Source organism: Capra hircus, chromosome 7 (assembly GCF_001704415.2).
Source record: "Capra hircus breed San Clemente chromosome 7, ASM170441v1, whole genome shotgun sequence".
NCBI classification, from domain to species: Eukaryota; Metazoa; Chordata; class Mammalia; order Artiodactyla; family Bovidae; genus Capra; species Capra hircus.
This window is the reverse complement of record NC_030814.1, coordinates 101951943-101972826: the sequence shown is the minus strand read 5'-3', so window position 1 is coordinate 101972826 and position 20884 is coordinate 101951943. Positions and strand designations below refer to the sequence as shown.

At 50.8% G+C, this 20884-nt stretch overlaps 1 protein-coding gene across 1 annotated transcript in view; it reads right to left on the bottom strand.

Annotated features, from left to right (window-relative positions):
- Positions 1436 to 20884, bottom strand: part of AP1M1 (adaptor related protein complex 1 mu 1 subunit) — a 31053-nt gene continuing 11604 nt past the window's right edge. Inside the window, exons 5-12 of the mRNA XM_018051333.1 lie at positions 20683 to 20830; positions 10052 to 10178; positions 8961 to 9103; positions 8446 to 8517; positions 7684 to 7842; positions 3135 to 3260; positions 2439 to 2514; positions 1436 to 2269 (exon numbers count right to left, since the gene is read on the bottom strand). Of these exons, the coding sequence (XP_017906822.1) occupies positions 2247 to 2269; positions 2439 to 2514; positions 3135 to 3260; positions 7684 to 7842; positions 8446 to 8517; positions 8961 to 9103; positions 10052 to 10178; positions 20683 to 20830 (874 nt within the window). The 3' untranslated portion in view covers positions 1436 to 2246. The remainder of the gene's footprint in view (positions 2270 to 2438; positions 2515 to 3134; positions 3261 to 7683; positions 7843 to 8445; positions 8518 to 8960; positions 9104 to 10051; positions 10179 to 20682; positions 20831 to 20884) is intronic.

Sequence of the window (20884 nt, the reverse complement as noted above, 5' to 3'; positions counted from 1 at the left end):
GTGCTGGGTCTTCGCTGCTGCGAGAGGGTTTTTCTCCAGTTTCGGAGAGTGGAGGCTACTCTTCGTTGCAGTAAGCAGGCTTCTCGCCGCGGCGGCTTTTCTCGTTGTGAAGCATGGGCTAGACAGCACACCCGCTTCAGCGGTTGCTGTTCCGGAGCTCTGGAGCACAGGCTCAACAGCTGTGGTGCTCCGCAGCATGTGGGATCTTCCCAGATCAGAGATCAAACCTGCGTCTCCTGCAACGGCAAGCGGATTCTTTACTACCGAGCCTCCAGGGAAGCCTTTGAATCTCCCTGATGTACACACGTTGTTGAGGGTGTGTTACTGCTGAACGTTTCATTCTGTTCTTTTGCAGCTTAGCCGGGCACAGAATTGGTCAAGACTGGTCATCTTCTCTGAGCAATCTGAGCGTTGCTGCCATCGTGAAGCCAGCTCTCAGCCTGTTTTTGTCTTCTTTTTTGGTGTTCTGTGTTTTTAACCTTCTTTGCATTGCTTTTATACACTTCACTAAGTGTCTGATGATTTGTGTTTTGACTGTGATGTTTTTTAGTTATAGACTTAGGTTTATTGATCCTGATTTGGGCTCACTGGGCTCCTGAATCTGAGAATTTAAAGATTTTCGTTCATCTGGGGAAATTCTGGCCATTGTCTCTTTGTACGCTGTGGCTCCCCAGGTCTTCTGGAGGGGGCCGCCAGGGCTTGCTGCAGATGCGGGCATGGCAGTGAGGGGTGGGGCATCAGGGTGCCTATAAGGGCTTTGGCCTGAGCCCTGGGCCAGGGCAGCATTCTTTCCTCCATGTGGTGGACGATCAAGACTCCACTTGGGTTGGTGCCCAATAGACCTCCAAGGCGGGGGCTGGGTGATACGGGAGAGGGAAAGGGAAACACAGCCCCTGCAGGCAGGAGGGGGCAGGCCTGTGACTGCAGTGGGCAGACAAGCTGTCTTCTGCCCATGGCCCTGCTGAGACCCCCCTCTGGAGGGGGCGCCAGGCAGCGGTCCTCAGACTCCAGTGCACGTATGAATCACATGCAGAGCCTGTTAGCCGGTCTCCTGGCCCCATCTCCAGAGACTGCCACGGCGGGTAAAGGAGGGCGCCTGTGAACCTGCACGTGCGGTGGGATGCTGTTGCTGCTGGCATTGGACCACACTCTTGAGGAAGCCCACTGGGCTGCGGAGGGGAGCAGGCTGCTGGTGGCCCGAGGGCTGAGGGCTGTGACGGTCATCTCAGACGGGACGGAAACGTTTGCCCGTGTGCCCTCCCCTCTGCAGCCCCTCTGGGAGGCCCCTGGGCAACGGCTCTGCTTGCTCATTGCCTGGTCCCGTCTTCCCCAGGGGACATAGGGGCCCCAGGAACTGGTGCCACGCTCAGGTTGGTGTGAGCCTGCCCCTCTCCTGGGCACCCAGGAGTCAGCACAGCACTGTACCAGAAGGAAGGCATGTTTAACCGATGGAGTTTAATGTACTCATGGCACGAACATGGACAGGGTTGGGGGCGGCGGTGTCCAAGCACAGATGGGGATGGCCTGGGACCCCCACCCTCTGAGGCTGGGGGCCCGCACTGGACCCCTCTTCCCCTGGCGGGACAAACACTGATGTGGCTGAGTGACAGCATCATGTGGCACGGGCTGGCCCTGAGAAGGCGTCTCTATTCAAAGCTCCAGACCAGGAGCCTCTAGTCGAAATGCCAGGTGCTGGGAGGGCGAACCGGTGTCAGCCTCACTGGGGAGGAGGGCGAGGAAGGGGAAGCCTGTCCTCGCTAAGTGCTGCCTGAGAGCTTCAGGACGGGGGAGAGGCACAGACAGCGAGGATCACGTACACAGCAACGGCCGGAGACAAAATCTAGGAATGCTCGATAAACCCACAGCGTTCAACAGAACGGCAGCACGACGGCGGCCCTGCCAGCCTGGCCAGAGAGCGGCCTGGGCGGTGCTTCCCACTCTTTCTGTGACCGGGAGCTGAACAGCACAGAAGGCTGTACTTGACCTCTGGAGGGAAAGATGCCTTTCCTTCTCCCTAAACTGACTCAGGGACTGAGAGACAAGACCTCTTGAAGATGAGCCTCTTCTGGGAAAAGGGGACTTGGGAGGTGAGAGCGGCGGCGGCAGAGCAGGTGCACCTGGGAGGAGGGGCTCCTGGGTGGAGCCTGGAGGGGCGCCGGGGTCCAGGGGAGCCCCTCCCTCCGGCAGGCTGGGCAGGCGCTTCCACTGGGAGCCCCCGGGCGGGGAGGGTGGGCCACCACGGCTGCTCACTGGGTCCGGAGCTGGTAATCTAGAAAGAGGGAGGGGGGCGTCCATTGTCTGTTCTGACCCTGGAGGAGGGGCCGCCCACCTGCCCTGACCCTGAGGTTGCTCCCTGAGCACCACCCTGGGGACAGAGGCACGCCCACCAGGGGCCTTTGCAGCAATCCCCCCCTGCCCCAAGGGCGGGTCGCACGCACCTCCGTTCTGAGTGATGTAGCGAACCCACGGTAAGGCCTGGTAGCCACTCTTCTCGATGATCTTCAGGTAACGCACCTGCGGCACAGGCATCAGGGCCCTAAGCATGCACACGCTGCCCCACTCCTGGCTGCCCACCCAGCCACTCCTCCTGGGGCTGGGCTGAGACCGAGAGGGCGAGGGAGACGGCGAAGCACCTTAGTCTATATCACACTCAGGCCGGGGGAGGGTGGAGATGCTTCTAGAAGGTGCGGCAAGAGCCAGATGTGCACTCGCAGGCACGACCCTCTAGCAGATTCCTAGAGAAGGGGTCAATCCCAGGGTTTTCTGCCCCATACAGGGCTTCCGTGGAGGTGCCAGGAAAATGGACCCCACAGTGGCAAGTGTGGACATTAGTTTTGGGGGCTGAATGCATCTCTGAGCTTGGAGCACAGGTCAGGTGTGAGCAGACCACTGCGGGCCTCTTTCCCTCAGGGCCAGGCTGCCCATGGAGATGGGCAGGGCACCCATGGAGATGGGCAGGGCTGGGGAGCAGCTCGCAGTGCTGGGACAAGTCAGCTAGCACCCTTTGCTAACTGGCTGCACTGGTGTCTGTCACCTTCAACCCTCTGAGCCTGGACTGGTGCCTGGCCCCTGAGAGGCCCCGCTGGGCCTGTCCATGTCTGCTCCGGGGCCCCGGCAGCCCTGGTCGCACGTGCCTGGATGCCAGAGGTAGTGAAGTAGGGGATCTCGAACTTGACGCTGATTGGGGGCTTGCCCTCCTTGTCCTCTGCCTCCACGCTGGGCAGGCCAAAGTGGGCCCGCATCAGGTACTCCTTGCCGCCCTGCGGGAGCAGACCACAGAGGAGATGGTCAGGCGGAGGCCCTGGCAGGTCCATCCAACAGCTGCCCCTGGAGAATGCCAGGCTGTGGGCCTGGCCAGCGAGTCCCTTCCTGCATGGTCTGTGGCCGCCCTGGGCCTCGGCTCCTGCAACACACTCACACTTACCTTATCCTCTAAGCCTCCTGGGCTGCTCACACCAGCCCCGCTAGGGAAAATTCATCCTCTAATTCTGAGGATGAAGAGAAACTGCTACAAGTTCCCAGGCACAGAAGCCTAGTTGCGTCAAGAAAAAGAAGAACACTAGGCCTTGGGGAGGAAGAAGGGAGAGGAAGAGCAAGCGCTGGCACGGGGCGACAGGGCTGCCTGGGACTGATGAGCTGGCCCTAGGTCTTCCCCTGGAAGGGAAAGGCTCTGGCCCTGGAAGCGGACTCCAGAGCTGGGACTTGTAGTGGGGGAAGGAATGGCTGCCCTGCTGGTGCAGTGGTAAAGAATCCACCTGCCAATGCAGAAGCTGGTTCGATCCCTGGGTCAGGAAGATCCCCTGGAGAAGGAAATGGCCACCCACTCCAGTATTCTTGCCTGGGAAATCCCATGGACAGGGGAGCTTGGCAGGCTACAGTCCATGGGGTTGCAAAGAATCGGACACGACTGAGTGACTGAACTCTCAGCCATGAGGGGTCAGGAGTCCTGGCCTGGTTGTCCCAGTGCCTGGTGAGTAACACAGAACTGCAGAGAGCAGTAGGAAATGCAGCTCTCATCACACCAGGACACGGAGGGTTTTGATCCTCAGGCCTTTGGCAACAGGAGTCACTGCTGACCAGGGCTGCCTCTGCACGGCCTCGGCAGAGCAGCGCAGAGCTCTGCCTCTCCAGTGCTGTGCTCACCCTCCCCTTTCAGGGATGAAGTGAGAGGTCAGGATCTGCTCATCAGTGCAGGCATGTGGACTCTGCCTGACTTGGTGCTGTGTGCTCAGTGAAGATTCTGGGACAACAAGGGGAGAATAATGCAGTCTCAGCAATAGACAAAGCAGGGCTTCCCTGGTGGCTCAATGGTGAAGAGTCTGCTTGCCAACGCAGGAGACACAGAATCGATCCCTGATCTGGGAAGATCCCACAGGCTGTGGAGCAACTAAGCCCATGCTCCACAACTGAGGAACCTGTGCTGTGCAGCCTAGGAACCGCAGGTACCGAGCCCACGCACCCCAGAGCCTGTGCTCCACAGCGAGAGGAGCCACCGCGTGGGGAGACCGAGCACAACTGGAGAGTGGGCCCTGTTCCTGTTCACCGAAACCAGAGAGCAGTCCACGCTGCAGCCAAGGCCAGCACAGCCCACATAAATAAAATCACAGTCAAAACAGACAGACAGGCAGCAAAGGAAGAAACCAGCTCCACCAGTCTGTGCGCGAAACAGTGACCAGACCAAAACCCTAAGCTTCAGAAAAGCCAAGTGGAAAATGAAAGCAGAAGAATGCGCAGAGGTAGGCCCTCCCCGGTGGGTGGCAGAAGTCTGCAAGCCTACCTTGTGTCAATCAGGTCCATGTAAATGGGTTTAATTTCCTCTATTAATGAGACTTGGAGACTGGCTCACAGACCAAAACCCGACTCTACACTGTAAAAGCAGAGTCAGAAAGATGAAACCAGTAGCAAGAAAGGGTGAAGGCATGCCGGCCAAAGTCAAACAAAGCAGAGCAGGGCTGCGCTTCCCTGCGGTCCAGTGGTTAAGAATCTGTCGACCAAGGCAGGGGGCACAGATCTGATCCCTGTTGGGGAAGGTCTCACATGCCGCAAGGCAACTGAGCCCGTGTGCCACAACCACTGAGCCCACGCTCTACAGCCCGCGAGCTGCAACTCAACTACGGAGGCCTGTGCACCCGAGAGCCTGTGCTTTACAGGACAGAAGCCCCTGCAACGAGAAGCCTACGCACGGCAACTAGAGGGCAGCCTTCACTCACCATAATTAGAGAAAGCCCATGCATAGCAATGAAGACCCAGTGCAACCAAAAATTTTTTAAAAAAAGATTAAAAAAAAAAAAAAAAGCAGAGCAGGACTGCTGTCACAGGGGAGAATTAAGGGCAAAGAATTCCAGGTGCAGAGGACAATTTTCACAGCCCGAAAGGCTGCTGTCCTACAAATCCACAGGGAAGACACAAGAGTTATGAGTATCTATGCACCAAGTGACATGGCAGCAACTTCTGTTAAGCAGGTGCTACGAGAGATGAAACAGGAACCAGAGGAGCCAGAGGAAGGCAGAGCGACCCAGCTCCGTGTGGCTGATGCCGCCAAGGCATCACAGCAGACCTCACGGTGCTCGTGCCAAGGTCTCTACCCCAGTTACAGGGGCCTTATCTTCTCAAGTACATATGGGATATTCACAAACTTTGACCTTACATTAACACACAGTGAATACTTCAATAAAGCTTATAAGCAGAATAGCACGAGTAACCTTCTCTGACCTCAATGCACCAAACTCAAAGCGAAGATAAAATGGAAAAGGCCCTTAGACCAGAAAAACAGAAAACAAACAAAACGAAAAAATACTCATTTGATTACAGAATTTCTAGATAACAGTATCAAATATTACATGCCCATTCTATGGGTTATATAGCTAAAGCAGGCTTCAGAAGAATATCTGTGGCTTAAATATTTATATCAATAGAAATTTTAAAAGAAAATAATAAAAGTTTAAAAACTTGAAAATCAGGACAAAGGATGAAGAAATTAAAGACTTATAAAACTGAAAAATATGACAAACAAACTAAAAAGTGAATCTGGAAAAAAAAACAGACAAACCGCTAGGTAACCTTATCAGGAAAAGAAGTAACAAAAATGCCAAACAAGGTATAACAAGGGAGAAGTCACTGTTGTAAGAGAAGGGGAAAGAGCCCCCTTTCTGCAACTCTGCGCAGGCAGATTTGAAAACCTGGTTAGGATGGATAATTTCGTAGGAAAATACAAATTTACCCAAACTGACTCCAACAGAAATAGAAACTCGAAATGGCCTAATTTCCACAGATGAGTTAGAAAGAGTAACAGAGATACAGATGGCCACACACAGCCAAATCTATCAATCCTCTCAAGGTCAGATGATCTCAAGGCCACTTTAAAGCTGTTCTGCAGCACGGAAGAGGGAGACAAAAAAAAACTATGAAACAGGTACAATATTGATACCTGTTGAGATAGAGGTACCAAAAAAAAAGTCAGTCTCAGTCATGAATCTCAATGTAAAAATACTACGTACACTGTTAACCAACAGAGTTAATGGCTCATCAGAGAAGACATATCATGACCAGCTGGAGTCTGCCAGAATGGAAGGATGGTTCAAGGTCCATCCTGTGTTGATATCTGAACTGACAGACGCTGAAGAGGCATTTGGCTAAATTTGTTGCTGTTTTGTGCTAAAAATACAGCCAAGTAGAACTGGAATAAATTGCAGCCCAAAGCAGCAAGACACTGAAAAAGGGAAACCCTAGCAGTTCCGGTTGGAGGCAAAGCCAGGAGGTTGCTCTCCACCACCACTTACAGGCATGGAGACAGCAACAGAAGCAGGGAGATGCCAGGAGTCATAAGGTGCCCAAGAATAGGAGAGGAAAAAGGGTAACTGCAACTGCCGCAAACATATGAAAGAGTATCTAAGAACCCATGAGAACTGAAAAAAAAACTACCACAATCAAAAAGATTACAAAGCAAAAATACTCCAGAGGCGAGGCTGAAAGACAAACACCAAACTAAGGAAAACCATTTGCAACTGCTATCAAAGGAAAAGTACTCCCCTCGCCCACATGCAAACAGCTTTTGGAAACAACAAGAGAGTGACCAACCTTGACAGAAAAGTGAGCAGAAGGACAGCTACTACAGCTTCCAGAGCAAGAAACACAACGGCCCCGAGACAAAGCGCAAAGGCGCTGCGTCTCTTCCCCACGAGGAATGTGCGGTCTGTGCAGCCTCATTCCTGCCTTCCAGTCCCTGGGCACTCTGCCCGCAAACCCAGACTCAGGTGCTCCAAACCCTGAACACCAGCCAGGTGGCCACGCCAGCTTGTGGGTCGGGCAGCAGGTGCTCTATGTTCCTGGAGCCGGTGCTGCTCTGGCCCCAAGGCAGGCCGTCTGCACCCCTGGAGGCAAGCTGAGCTCCAAACAGGAGTGGCAGGCAGAGAGAGAAGGGCAGCAGGAGGGTGGGGCGGGGGCGCTGCCCTGACTCTGGAGACAGGCGGGTGCACACACAGAAGGAAGCTGGAGTACCCCCACCCCACCCCGCCCCTGTTCTCCACCCACCCTCCCTTCTGAGCCTCCCCGAAGCCCCAGACGGGGATCCCAGCCCTGGGCCTGAGGGGCCCACAGCGGTCAGGCTGCCACACTGCACGGGACCCAGGGAGCAGGCGGGTGTGGGTGGGGGTCTGGGGGGCGCCCTGCCGAGAGGGTGCTCACCGGGAAGGACTTGATGGACCACACGATCTCACTGTTCTCGGGCACCCACTTGACGCTCCCCACTGTCGTCTTGAACTTGGGTGAGTCGGCATCGTTGGGCACAGGGATGTGGATTTCCACATTGTTGGCTGTTGATCGCCGTTTGAACTGGCTCTTGGCCTGGAGATGAGGCAGTGGGGCCAAGGGTGCAGAGGGCGAAAGTGAGACAGCCCAGCTTCCACCCAGCCTGCTCCCCAAGGGCCACAAACCCCTTAGCTTGGCCTGTGGGATTCCCCCAGCCTATTCTGCCCTCTGAGGTTTTCTTTAAGCTCAACTTTGGAAGGTCACCTCTGCCCGCCTGTCTCCTCAGCCTTTGGGGCTTCCCATCCTTCTCTGCAGTCCTGGCCTCTGGGGACAATGTCTGCATCACCCAGACTGGCCTGGGATGGATGAGGTCCCTGGGTGGCAGAAGTGTGCCACCTGGACACTTAGTCACAGCCTGCTTCCACAGTGGCTGCACCTAGGACCTGGGCGGTGTGTCCTGTGTCCCAGGCCCACTCTCGGCGAGCTCACAGGGAAATAACATGGATGACAGCCACAGGTTCAGCCCCGGGGAAGGGGTCACAAGAGCCCCAGTGTGCCCCCAGTCCTGCATTAGGACCCTGTGTCAAAGGTGCTGGACAGGCCAGAGAGTCCGGAAGGCCCGTGCCAGGCGGGGCCGGCCCTGTCCCCCTCTTACGCCCTGCACATCCGGCTGACGCTGCGTGCAGGATGCACACGCACCTTGATCATGTACTCGATGCGGCTGTGGGAATGCTTTTCAATCACGGACTCGATCCAGATCAAGGGCTTGACCTGTCGGGGAGACGGAACACGGCATTCTCGCCTAGTCGTTTTACAAAGCTCCCTTTCACAGAGGGGAAACAGGGCAAGTGACCCCTGGGCCTGGTGCGAGCCCAGCACCAGGGGCTCCTGGGAGAAGCCAAGCCGGTGCCAGGATGGATCAGAACAAGAGAGAATGCAGAAAGCATCACAGAAGACACTCTGGGGTGCTGCTGGGGAAAGGGGGCAGTGGTGCCAAAGGGTCTGCCCCACCAAAGTTCGGAGCCTCGTGTTGACAAGCAGGCTCCTTGGAGCCCGGGCTGCCCCTGGGGCGCTGTGCCCATCCCACAGGTCACTTCACAGACCCGAGACTCACCATGGAAGAGGCGGCTCCCACCCAGCAGGGAAAAGGGGTGCTGCCGGGGCGAGGCGGGGGTGGGAGCCTGGGGCCCAGGCGCTGGCGACTGTGCACTCACGTGTGTGTTGAGACGGTAGGACATGAGCTCGAACTCGCCGTCAGGCGGGATGAAGGAGATGGTGCGGTCGTTCTCGAAGCGCGAGAGCCGCACGCACTGGTGGAACTTCACGTCCTCCAGCTCCACGGACTTGCTTTTGCCACCTGCAGGGAGCGGGGAGGCGAGGGCGTGACAGGCAGACGCCAGGTCCCCCACGCCACTCTCTCAGCAACGGTGCCCTGCTGTCTGGGGCCCACCCCTGCAGACCAGAGCTGCTTCCAAATCTGTGAGAGTGTCTTGGGTCCCGAACACTGGGGTGGCCTGCCTTTCTTCACCCCCAGGAAGCCCCATCACATCCCAACAATGGGCTGAGGGCAGAGCTGGTGGGCCGGTTCACTCTGAGCCCCCAGCCTGGGGTGCTGCCTGGGACATGTTTGCTGAATGACGAACAGACCCCACTGGGCGTGCTCAGGGATGATTCGGGGTCCCCTGAGGGCCCTGGGCCTGTCGTCCCTGGGATCCCATCTCAGTTTCTCAGCCCAGAGAGGCTGAGGGTCGAGCCCAGTCCTAGGAGGGGAGCTGTTCTGCTGGGTGGATGTCTGAGAGGCCCTCACGAGCACTACTGCTGATGTCACTATGACAACCTTCCTGTGGGTGGGAGGGGAGGCTGGAGGTCAAGCTTGGGAACATCAGAGCCCCAGCAGCCCTGGGCTTCTGAGGCCACCCCGGCTGCCACACCACAAAACGTTAAACCCAGGCCAGGGAGGGCGAGCTCGAGCCGCTGTGTGTGGTTTCTGCACAGCTCAGCCCCAATGCCAGGGGTGAGGACAGAAACTGGGCCCAGGAGGAGAGGGGCCCTGCAGTCCCTGAAGGAGGGCGGGGCTGAGGACCTTGTGCGTGACCATCGAGGCTCCCATCTGCACCTCTGGCCTGAGAGCCGACAAGGGGACTGGACTGGAGGATTTTCACTCCCCCCTGTCCTCCAGGCCCAGGCGTTAGCTGACTAGTTTTCACCGCTGTAAACAACGCGGCAATGTTTCTAAGGCAATATGCCTAAGGTGAACTTGTTGACCACTCAGGCGGACGCTCCTGGGCCCAGGCAGGGTACTCACGGCCCGTGTTGTCGAAGAGGACCTTGTCGTTGAGGCCCAGGCGCAGCTCGGGCATGCCGGACAGGAAGACGCGCATCTTGATGGAGCCTACAATCTCACTGCGCAGGACGTTCCCGTTGGCACTGACCTGGGGGGTGGGGGGCCCGGGGGTGAGGGGAGGCCCCGCGCCCGCGGCCACTGTCCCCCACCACACTGTGTGACCCTCCCGGCCTCTCCCATTCTCCCTTCTCTCTGTGCCCTGAGCTGAGGAGGCAGTGTCAGGGCAGACCCCGAAGGCAGACACCCGCGGGCCCCGCCCTCTGGGTCTCAGGCCACAGCAGGCTCCTCCCACTCGGATGGGCCAGCTGATGCTGGGCCTGCAATCCCTCTGAGGGCTGACCCCTCTGAGGTGCCCCTAGGATGCCCAGGGCAGACCTGGTGGCTGGAGGCTGTGTGCTTGGCTGGCCTGGGCAGGGATTCTATCAGGGTCTGCTCTTCTACTGGGCTCTGTGAGGTTTTCTCGGAGCAGGGTGGACTCACTTTCCGGAAATCTATTTCTTCATGTGAGGCCAGGTGAGGCTACTTTATGCTCTAGGTGAGCCTAGGGCTTGCTGAAGATGGAGCTGCCTGGGTCCTGCTCCCAGGGCTGCTCTGAGGGCTGATGCAAAGTAACAATCACACTTAAGCAAATACAATCCCAGCTCTAACACTGCCTGGGCAGTTCCTGCCTGACTGGGCAGGGCTGTAACTCGGGCGACTTTTAACTCCTGTGCAGACTGGAAGGCATCTGAGGGTGCAACTGAGCATCACAGCACACAGGAAGCAGCCTTGTGGACACAGCCGGGGAACGAAAGTGCGGGGTGAATGAAGACGGCACACAAAAGGGAAACATACACCACCGCAGGTAACACAGACAGCCGGTGGGAATTTGCTGCATGACGCAGCGAGCACAGCCCAGTGCTCTGTGACAACCTAGAGGCGTGGGATGGGGAGGGCGGTGGGGGGGAGGCTCGAGAGGGAGGGGACAGATGAATTCCTATGGCTGATCCCCAGGTATGCACATGTATGGCAGAAACCATCACAATATTGTAAATCAATTATCCTTCAGTTAAAAATACATGCATTTTTATAAATAAATAAAGTAAAAATCACAGCAGGATGATGGGGAAACCCGGGGGCTGTCTTGAGGGAGCTGGGCTGCTGCAGCACGTCTCCACGGCCCCATTTTAGAGATGAGGACACTGAGGCACGGAGCAGCTGGCAGAAGTTCTGGGGCTGCAGCCTGGCCCACCACCCCACAGTGCCATTCTGTGAGGATGCCCATCCACACCAGCAAGCAAAACAAACTCAGAGACCTGAGCCTACGGGCCACTCTCTGGAGGCCCGGACTTCCTGATTTCTGTGGAGAAGCAGGAAAATCTGTCCAATCTTTAACTCAAATATCTGGAAGTGCCGTGGGCAGGCATGGAAGACCTTCACCTCTGAGGGAAGTGACTCAGAAAAAGGCACAAAACAGCACGGAAGGCCCTTCCACCTCCCGTCACTCACCATGCTCTGACCTCGCTGGCCTCTCGCTGACCTTGCTTCAGCAGGCAGCGCGTGACCTGACCCCCATCTGCCTGCCCGTCCACCTCCATCCACACTCTGGTGAGGGGTCGGGTCGGGCTGCTCACTGCGGGGTCCAGCATGAGGACGGTGCCTGGGGCAGCACGTACTCGTGAGTCCGTGCAGACACGGCCCCTCGCCCCTGAGCTCTGGGCAGCTGGCATGCCCACTGCCTTACTCTGCGGGCTCTCAGTGCCCTTAGTTCTCCTTCTCTGGGGGGCTATCTCCCCTGGGGGAGGGGGGCTGGGCAGCCCTCTAGAGCTGAACAATGGCAAAGGAGGCTTGGGAAGTGGAGATAAAAGCCACGCAGCCTTTAAGGCCAATGCTGGAGGAGGCCCACAGCCGGCGCCGTCCCAGGGCAGGCGTGGAGATGAGTGTCAGCAATACGGCTGCTAATTAGACCCGTAGAACCAGATTTTCAGAATCTGGAGGCCAGTGTTGATTTTGGAGGCCGCCAGCTCTGCAGTCAGACTCAGGAAGGTGTGCTCTAACCTGCCTGGGACGTCCACACTGCCTCGTGCTGCCCCTTGTATGAGAGGACAGGGCTCCCTGGACAGCGCCATGTGTGCGGACACAGGGGCTGGGGCAGCCCTGAGCTCCCAGCGCTCTCCTGGGCAGCTGCTTACAGCTACTCCTGGGATTTGCTTCTCCACCTCAGGACACCCGACAACACGTCTGGGCTCAGTAAACAATCCAGATGAAGGTCCTCAGGCAGGAGGGGAGCACAGGGAGCCACAGTCACCTCATGGCTTAGAAAATAAGATGGCAGATACATTTACATTCAGTCCACTGGAAGAATTTTTTAGAAAGTGCTCTCACTCAGAAATTCCATGCCTGGGCACTCAGCCCTCCAGAGATCCTGCCCAGGCAAGGGAGATGCCCAAACACTCAGGAGGATGAGTGATCATGCTCATTTCTGCACTGGCTGGAACAGCCAAAAATGGGCAAACCCAAGGAGCTCATGTGACGGGTTTGGCCCAGTCTGCCCTGGTTTGCCCAGGTACTGGGAGTGAGGTCTTCTGTGTGGAGGCAGGCAGGCTGCAGGTGAGATGGAACTGGTTCCCATCACCTGTTCTCTGACACCGACCACAGCTATAAAATCTGGGCAGGGGGCTTCCCTGATGGTTCCGTGGTAGAGAAGCCACCTGCCAATGCAGGAGACGCGGGTCGGACCCTTGATCTAGGAAGATCCCACGCAACTAAGCCCATGCGCCACAACTGCCGAGCCAGTGCTCTGGAGCCTGGGACCGCGACTGCTGAAGCCCACGCACCCTGGAGCCTGCGCCCCACGACGAGAAGCCACTGCACCGAGACGCCTGTGCGCTGCAACTGGAGAAAAGCCCAAGCAGTAACAAAGACACAGCACGTGAATTAATTCAATAAAGTCAGCAACAACAAAGAACCCGGGCAGAATGCATGGGCAACTACTGGGAGACCAAACCAGTGGATCCAGAAGAGCTGGCCGAATGAGCAGTGTCTCCCACCCACCACAATGTGAGATGCAGCAGAAGCCTGGAAGTGGAAGTGAGCAGTGGGGTGCAGCCAGAGCTTGCAGAAGCCTCTAGTTCTGACTTCAGGGCCAGAAGGGGAACTCCTGCTGCTGGGAAGGAATATGGAAATCCCCCGCTTCTCCCTCTTTTCACTTTTCTCGTGGCCGTCTGTGGCCCAGGCAACTAAGGAGCTTTTCCAGGGGTGGGGGTGGTAAACCTAGGATTCCAGCCCCAGTGCAGACCACCACAAGACTGGGGATCTCAAGCCCTAAGTTTTTGGTACAGATCCAAAAAAGGAAGCCCCAGGCAGCCAGAGAGCACAGGTATACAGCAGACAGTGAAAGGTTCAGGAAAATGAGAAAAGGAAAGATATAAGCATCTGAATGCAAAGTTCCAAAGAACAGCAAGAAGAGATAAGAAAGCCTTCTTCAGCGATCAATGCAAAGAAATAGAGAAAAAGAACAGAATGGGAAAGACTAGAGATCTCTTCAAGAAAGTTAGAGATACCAAGGGAACATTTCATGCAAAGATGGGCTCGATAAAGGACAGAAATGGTATGGACCTAACAGAAGCAGAAGATATTAAGAAGAGGTGGCAAGAATACATGGAAGAACTGTACAAAAAAGATCTTCACGACCCAGATAATCATGATGATGTGATCACCAATCTAGAGCCAGACATCATGGAATGTGAAGTCAAGTGGGCCTTAGAAAGCATCACTAAGAACAAAGCTAGTGGAGGTGATGGAATCCCAGTTGAGCTGTTTCAAATCCTGAAAGATGATGCTGTGAAAGTGCTGCACTCAATATGCCAGCAAATTTGGAAAACTCAGCAGTGGCCACAGGACTGGAAAAGGTCAGTTTTCATTCCAATCCCAAAGAAAGGCAATGCCAAAGAATGCTCAAACTACCGCATAATTGCACTCATCTCACATGCTAGTAAAGTAATGCTCAAAATTCTCCAAGTTAGGCTTCAGCAATATGTGAACCGTGAACTTCCTGATGTCCAAGCTGGTTTTAGAAAAGGCAGAGGAACCAGAGATCAAATTGCCAACATCCACTGGATCATGGAAAAAGCAAGAGAGTTCCAGAAAAAAATCTGTTTCTGCTTTATTGACTATGCCAAAGCTTTTGACTGTGTGGATCACAAAAAAACTGTGGAAAATTCTGAAAGAGATGGGAATACCAGACCACCTAACCTGCCTCTTGAGAAATCTGTATGCAGGTCAGGAAGCAACAGTTAGAACTGGACATGGAACAACAGACTGGTTTCAAATAGGAAAAGGAGTGCATCAAGGCTGTATATTGTCACCCTGCTTGTTTAACTTATATGCAGAGTACATCATGAGAAACGCTGGACTGGAAGAGACACAAGCTGGAATCAAGATTGCCAGGAGAAACATCAATAACCTCAGATATGCAGATGACACCACCCTTGTGGCAGAAAGTGAAGAGGAACTAAAAAGCCTCTTGATGAAAGTGAAAGAGGAGACTGAAAAGTTGGCTTCAAGCTCAACATTCAGAAAACGAAGACCATGGCATCTGGCCCCATTACTTCATGGGAAATACATGGCGAAATGGTGGAAACAATGTCAGACTTTATTTTTTTGGGCTCCAAAATCACTGCAGATGGTGCCTGCAGCCATGAAATTAAAAGACGCTTACTCCTTGGAAGAAAAGTTATGACCAACCTAGATAGCATATTCAAAACCAGAGACATTACTTTGCCAACTAAGGTCCGTCTAGTCAAGGCTATGGCTTTTCCCTGTGGTCATGTATGGATGTGAGAATTGGACTGTGAAGAAGGCTGAGCACCAAAGAATTGATGCTTTTGAACTGTGGTGTTGGAGAAGACTCTTGAGAGTCCCTTGGACTGCAAGGAAATCCAAACAGTCCATTCTGAAGATCAGCCCTGGGATTTCTTTGGAAGGAATGATGCTAAAGCTGAAACTCCAGTACTTTGGCCACCTCATGAGAAGCGTTGACTCATTGGAAAAGACTCTGATGCTGGGAGGGATTGGGGGCAGGAGGAGAATGGGACGACAGAGGATGAGATGGCTGGATGGCATCACTGACTTGATGGACGTGAGTCTGAGTGAACTCCGGGAGATGGTGATGGACAGGGAGGCCTGGCGTGCTGCGATTCATGGGGTTGCAAAGAGTCAGACACGACTGAGCAACTGAACTGGACTGAACTGAACCTCAGGAAGTTGTTTATGTCTCCAGACCTCTCTGGAACCAGGTGTGCACAGACAAGATCCTACGGCCAAAGGCCTTGAGAACCAAACTGTTCCAAGGCCCGATGAAATGCTGGCCACTGCATATTTGGAACAGATGCAAATAGCAAAGGGCTCAAAGGCTTTGAAAACTGAACTGATACTCATGGCTCATAGACTGGGGGTTGAAACTTATGGCCTGAACCTAACCAGGTCAATTGTCAGCTAAAACAAACCAAAAAAAAATCAACATTTTCTGTATAAATAAGACCTAGAATCCTACCCCAAGATATAACCTAAAATTACGTAGCATACAAAGAACCATGAAAATTTCAGCTCACATGCAAATACAATCAATAGACACCAATACTGACATGGACGTTGTGATTCTATGAAGAAGACTTTAAACCGCTATGGGAAAAATCACAAATACTGTTACAACAAATGTCAAACTGGAAAGTCTCAGGAAAGAAATAAGACTATAAGGAGAAAGATCAAATGGAAATCTTAGATCTGAAAAATACAGTAACAAACTAAAAGCTCACTGGATGGGCTCAAGAGCAGAATGGAGATAACATAGTAGGAAAAGGGTCAGTGAACTTGAAAGCTGATCAACAGGAATTATTCAATCTAAACAATAGAAAGAAAGATGGAGCAGAATGAACAGAAGCTCAGAGACCCTGGGGACAATCATAAAAGGTCTAACATTTGTGTTACTGGGGTCCAGAAGGAAGCAAGAGTGAAATAGTAAAAACATATTTGAAGAAATGATGAAATGAAAACATCCCAAGTTTGGTGGAATACATAAGTCTGCAGATCCAAGGAGCTCAACAAAACCCAAACAGCAGGAACTCAAAACTATCCATACCAAGACACATCATAAACTATCTGCTGTAAACTAAAGACAAAGGAAAAATCTGAGAAGCACCCAGAGAAAACCCACACATTATTATTACCTACAGGGGAACACTGATGTGAGTGACTGTGGATTTTCATCAGAAATCACTGAGCCCAGAAGGAAGCGGTACAACGTTTTTAAGGTACTAAAGGAGAACTGTCAACCCAGAAGTTGATATCCAGTGACAGTATCCTTCTGGAAAGACGGTGTAATAAAGACATTCTCAGATGAAGGAAAACCAAGGGAATTTGTAGCCTGTTGCCCTGTTCTGAAAGAACTGATATAAGAAGCATTTTAGACAGAAGTAAAACTGCACCAGAAGGAAACCTGGAAAATTGGGAATGAAAGGAGAGCAAGAGAAACAGTAAATACCTGGGAAAATATGGTAGAGAGTCTTCTTTTCCTTCTCAGTTCTTTAAAGCACGCTTGGTAATTGAAAGCAAAAATATTTAACACTGACTAATATGTTTTTCAGTATAGAGAGATAATTAGGACAACTCTACAATGGGGTAGTAAAGCTTCTAAATTTCAAATGAAGTTGCAAAATATTAACTCTAAGCAAATGATAAGAAAGTATGTATTTTATAGCAACCACTAAAAAATCTATACAAAGAAAAAATGATAGAGTGAAGAAACAAAACGGAACACGACAAGTGCTCAAGTTTAACTGGTATTTACAGAACACTCTATCCAAAAAGGGCAGAGTGTGCATTTTTTTCCAATGTACGTGGACATTCACCAAGACAGATCATATTCTGGATCATTAATCTTAACAAACTTTAAAGAACTGGCAGTAATATAAACTGTATTCTCAGACAATAACAATTAAATTAAAAGTCAGTGACAAGATAACAGAAAAATCTGTAAACATTTAGAAATTAAACAATACACTTTCATTAGGTAACTCATGGGTCAATGGAAGTCTCAAGGAAAATGTGAAAACATTCTCAACAAAAATGAAAACCCAACGTTATCAGTGTAGAATACAGCTAAAGCAGTGCTTAGAGAGAAATTTATAGCATTAAGTGTATTAGAAAGAAGAAAGGCTTCAAACTAGTATCTTCAGTTACAACTTTAAAAAACTAGCAAAAGAAGAGCAAAGTGAGCCAAAATCACAATGAAGACAAAAGCAGAAATCAGTGTAATTGAAAACAGAGAGACAATAGGGGGAATCAATGAAATCAAAGCCGATTCTTTGTGTAGATCAATGAAACAGATAAACCTCTCATAAGCGTGACAAAGAGAAAAAAGACAACATAAATCACCAATGTCAGAAATGAAAGAGCGGCATCAGTACGGACCTTGCACATATTAAAAAGCTAATAAGGGAATGCTATAAACAAATATGCGTACACACTCAGTGACTGAGATGAAACAGACCAACTTCTCAAAAACTGCAAACTACCCAAACTCACTCAAGATGAAATAGAAAACCTAATCAATTCTATAGCTGTTATATAATTGAAATCTGTAGTGAAAAATATTCTGAAAAAGAAATCTCCAAGCTCAGATAGTTTTACAGGTGAATTCTACCAAATAAAATTAAAAATAAGCAATTTGCGATAGCTTCCCCAAAATGAAATACTTCGGTGTAAATCTAACATGAAAATTTGTACATGGTAAAAACTATAAAATGTTGATGAAAGAAATAAAATATTACCTAAATATATAGAGAGAAACATATATTTCTCATGGATTGTGAGACTTAATATACTAAAGATATCAAATCTCTCCAAATTGATTTAACAGAGTTATTTAACGCAGTACCAATCAAAATCCCAAGACAGCAGATTCTAAAATTCTATTAAAGGAACTAAAGAGCTAAACAATTTTGAAAAATGAGACTGTTAGGAGGATCACATTATCAGGTTTTCAGACGTACTATAAAGGTACAGTTATCAAGACTGTGTGGTACTGGTGAAGAAACAGGTACACAGATCAATGGAAAAGAACAGAAACCAGAAACAGACTTGTACAATATAGCAAATTGATTTTTGACAGAAATGCAAAAGCAATTCAATGGAGAAAGGATAATCTTTTTAAAAAAATGAGGTGGATGAAACTGAAGCCAATTATACAGAGTGAAATAAGCCAGAAAGAAAAACACCAATACAGTATACTAACACATATATATGGAATTTAGAAAGATGGTATGCGAGACAGCAAAAGAGATACAGATGTATAGAACAGTCTTTTGGACTCTGTGGGAGAGGGAGAGGGTGGGATGATTTGGGAGAATGGCATTGAAACATGTATAATATCATATAATGAAATGAGTCGCCAGTCCAGGTTCAACGCATGATACTGGATGCTTGGGACTGGTGCACTGGGATGACCCAGAGGGACGGTACAGGGAGGGAGGAGGGAGGGGGGTTCAGGATGGGGAACACGCGTACACCCATGGTGGATTCATGTTGATGTACGGCAAAACCAATACAATATTGTAAAGTAATTAATCTCCAATTAAAATATATAAATTTATATTTAAAAATAAAAAATGATGTTAGAACAAGGAAAAAAATTGTTCAACGTGCAAAATATTGATATAAGCCTCATACCTTACATAAAAGTTAACTAAAAATTGATCATAGATCTAACTATAAAACTATAATCTTTTAGAAGAAAACTTAGGAGAAAAATCTGTGACCTTGGGTTTGGCAATGAGTTCTCAGACATGGCACCAAGAGCATAATCAGTTTAAAATTTTGATATTTTGGTTTTTTTCCTGAATATTTTTTTTCTGTGGACCACTTTTAAATCCTTTATTGAATTTGTTATAACACTGTTTCCGTTTTGTTCTGGTTTCTGGGCTGAAAAGTATGTGAGATCTTGAATCCTCAATCGGGATCAAAGCTGTACCCCCTTCATTGGAAGGTGAAGTGGTAACCAGCTGGACTGCCAGGGAAGCCCCAAAATACTGGATATGTGGACTTTCTCAAAAACCTCTGCTCTGTGAAAGACAACGCCAACAGAATGAAAAATGACAGACTCAGGAGAAATATTTGCAGATCACACATCACATTGGATAAAGACAAAAAAAGACTTTATCCAACACAAAGAATTGTCAAGACTCAACAATCAGAAAACAAACTCAACTTAAAAATGATCAGAGACATGAAGAGACACACCTCCAAAGATATATGGATGAGAAAGAAGCATACAGAAAGATGCTCAACATCATTAGCCATTAGGGAAATGTGCATTAAAGCCATGATGAGATACCTAGCAGGATGGCAAAAATAAAACCGTCGAGCAAGGCTGTGGAGCAACTGGAATTCTCATCCACTGCTGGTGAAAATGCAAAAATGTTACTGGAGAGCAGTTGGACAGTTTCCTATAAAGTCAAACATACACTTACCATATGACCCAGCAATCCCACTCCTGGGTATTTGCCCTAGAGAGATGGAAACTTCTGTCTACACATAAATGTATACAGAAAATGCTCAGAGCAACTCTTCACAATTGCCAAACACTGGAAACAACCCAGATGTCCTCTGATGGGTGAATGGATAAACCAACTGTGATTCAGAATATAAAATAAATGAACCAAAGAAGACATAAACTTTGGATAAACAGAGCAATTTGGATGAATCTCAAGGCCATATATTGAAAGAAGTCAGATTCAAACTGACACACTCTGTATGACTCCACTCATACGACAATCTCAGAAAGACCAAGCTACTGTGACGGAGGCCGCAGGAGCAGCTGCCAGGGGCGGGAACAGGCGGGAGGGCGTGGCTGCCGAGAGGCAGCGCGGGCGAGGTGTTTGAGGTGATGGAGCTGTTCTGATGCCCGGTTATGATAATGGGTACAAGTCTGTACACGTGCTAAATTCACAGAAGATGTGGTCAGTTACCAACTAACAATAACTTAATAAATAAAACGAAAGAAACAAACATGCACAAAACAATAAGAACCAAACCCCAAGCAACTCCAAAAGCCAGCTGTAGAACTACACCTTACGTTCTCAGTTTTACACAAACAACATGTCTGTAAACCTACAGCAGGAGGGGCCGAAAGATGACAACGAATCCTGTGATGTGGCCTTTCTGATTGCGGAGCCCTGCGCTTGCTCGCTTTCTAATTATTGCTTCACTTTTGCCTGGAGGCACGCAGGATCCTAGTTCCCCAACCAAGGTCGAACCCAGGCCTCCTGAAGTGGTAGCATCGGGTCAGCTGCTGGCCCACCAGGAAGTCCTGGAGCCCTTGGCTGTCTCACCCTATACATTTCTTTTTTAATGATATGCACGCATTCATTCTAATTAAGGACAGAAACGAACGCAGGTGAAACAAGCTCGGGTTGCAGTGAGTAGCCCTGACCGAATCCTGCCGATCTGCTATCACAGAAACTGTTTCTCAGGGCCTTGCTAACTTTAAAAGTCAAGTTGCTTTTCTTTCCAATCATGAAGAAGACAACATTTTTTAAAAAACAGAGGAAGCCTACCAGGAGATTGACGGACTCAATGACATCCAGGAACACCTCGTTCTTCCGGTACTTGATGCCCTCCGAGCGCCAGGACACTGCGTTGGTGACAGTGGCCGGGGGCCGCGGGGCCCCTGTTTCCAGCTTGTGGCCTTCCTGGGTGATGTACCTATGGGCCCGGGCTCAGAGTTAGCTGGCTCAGGCACTGCCATATTGAAAACAG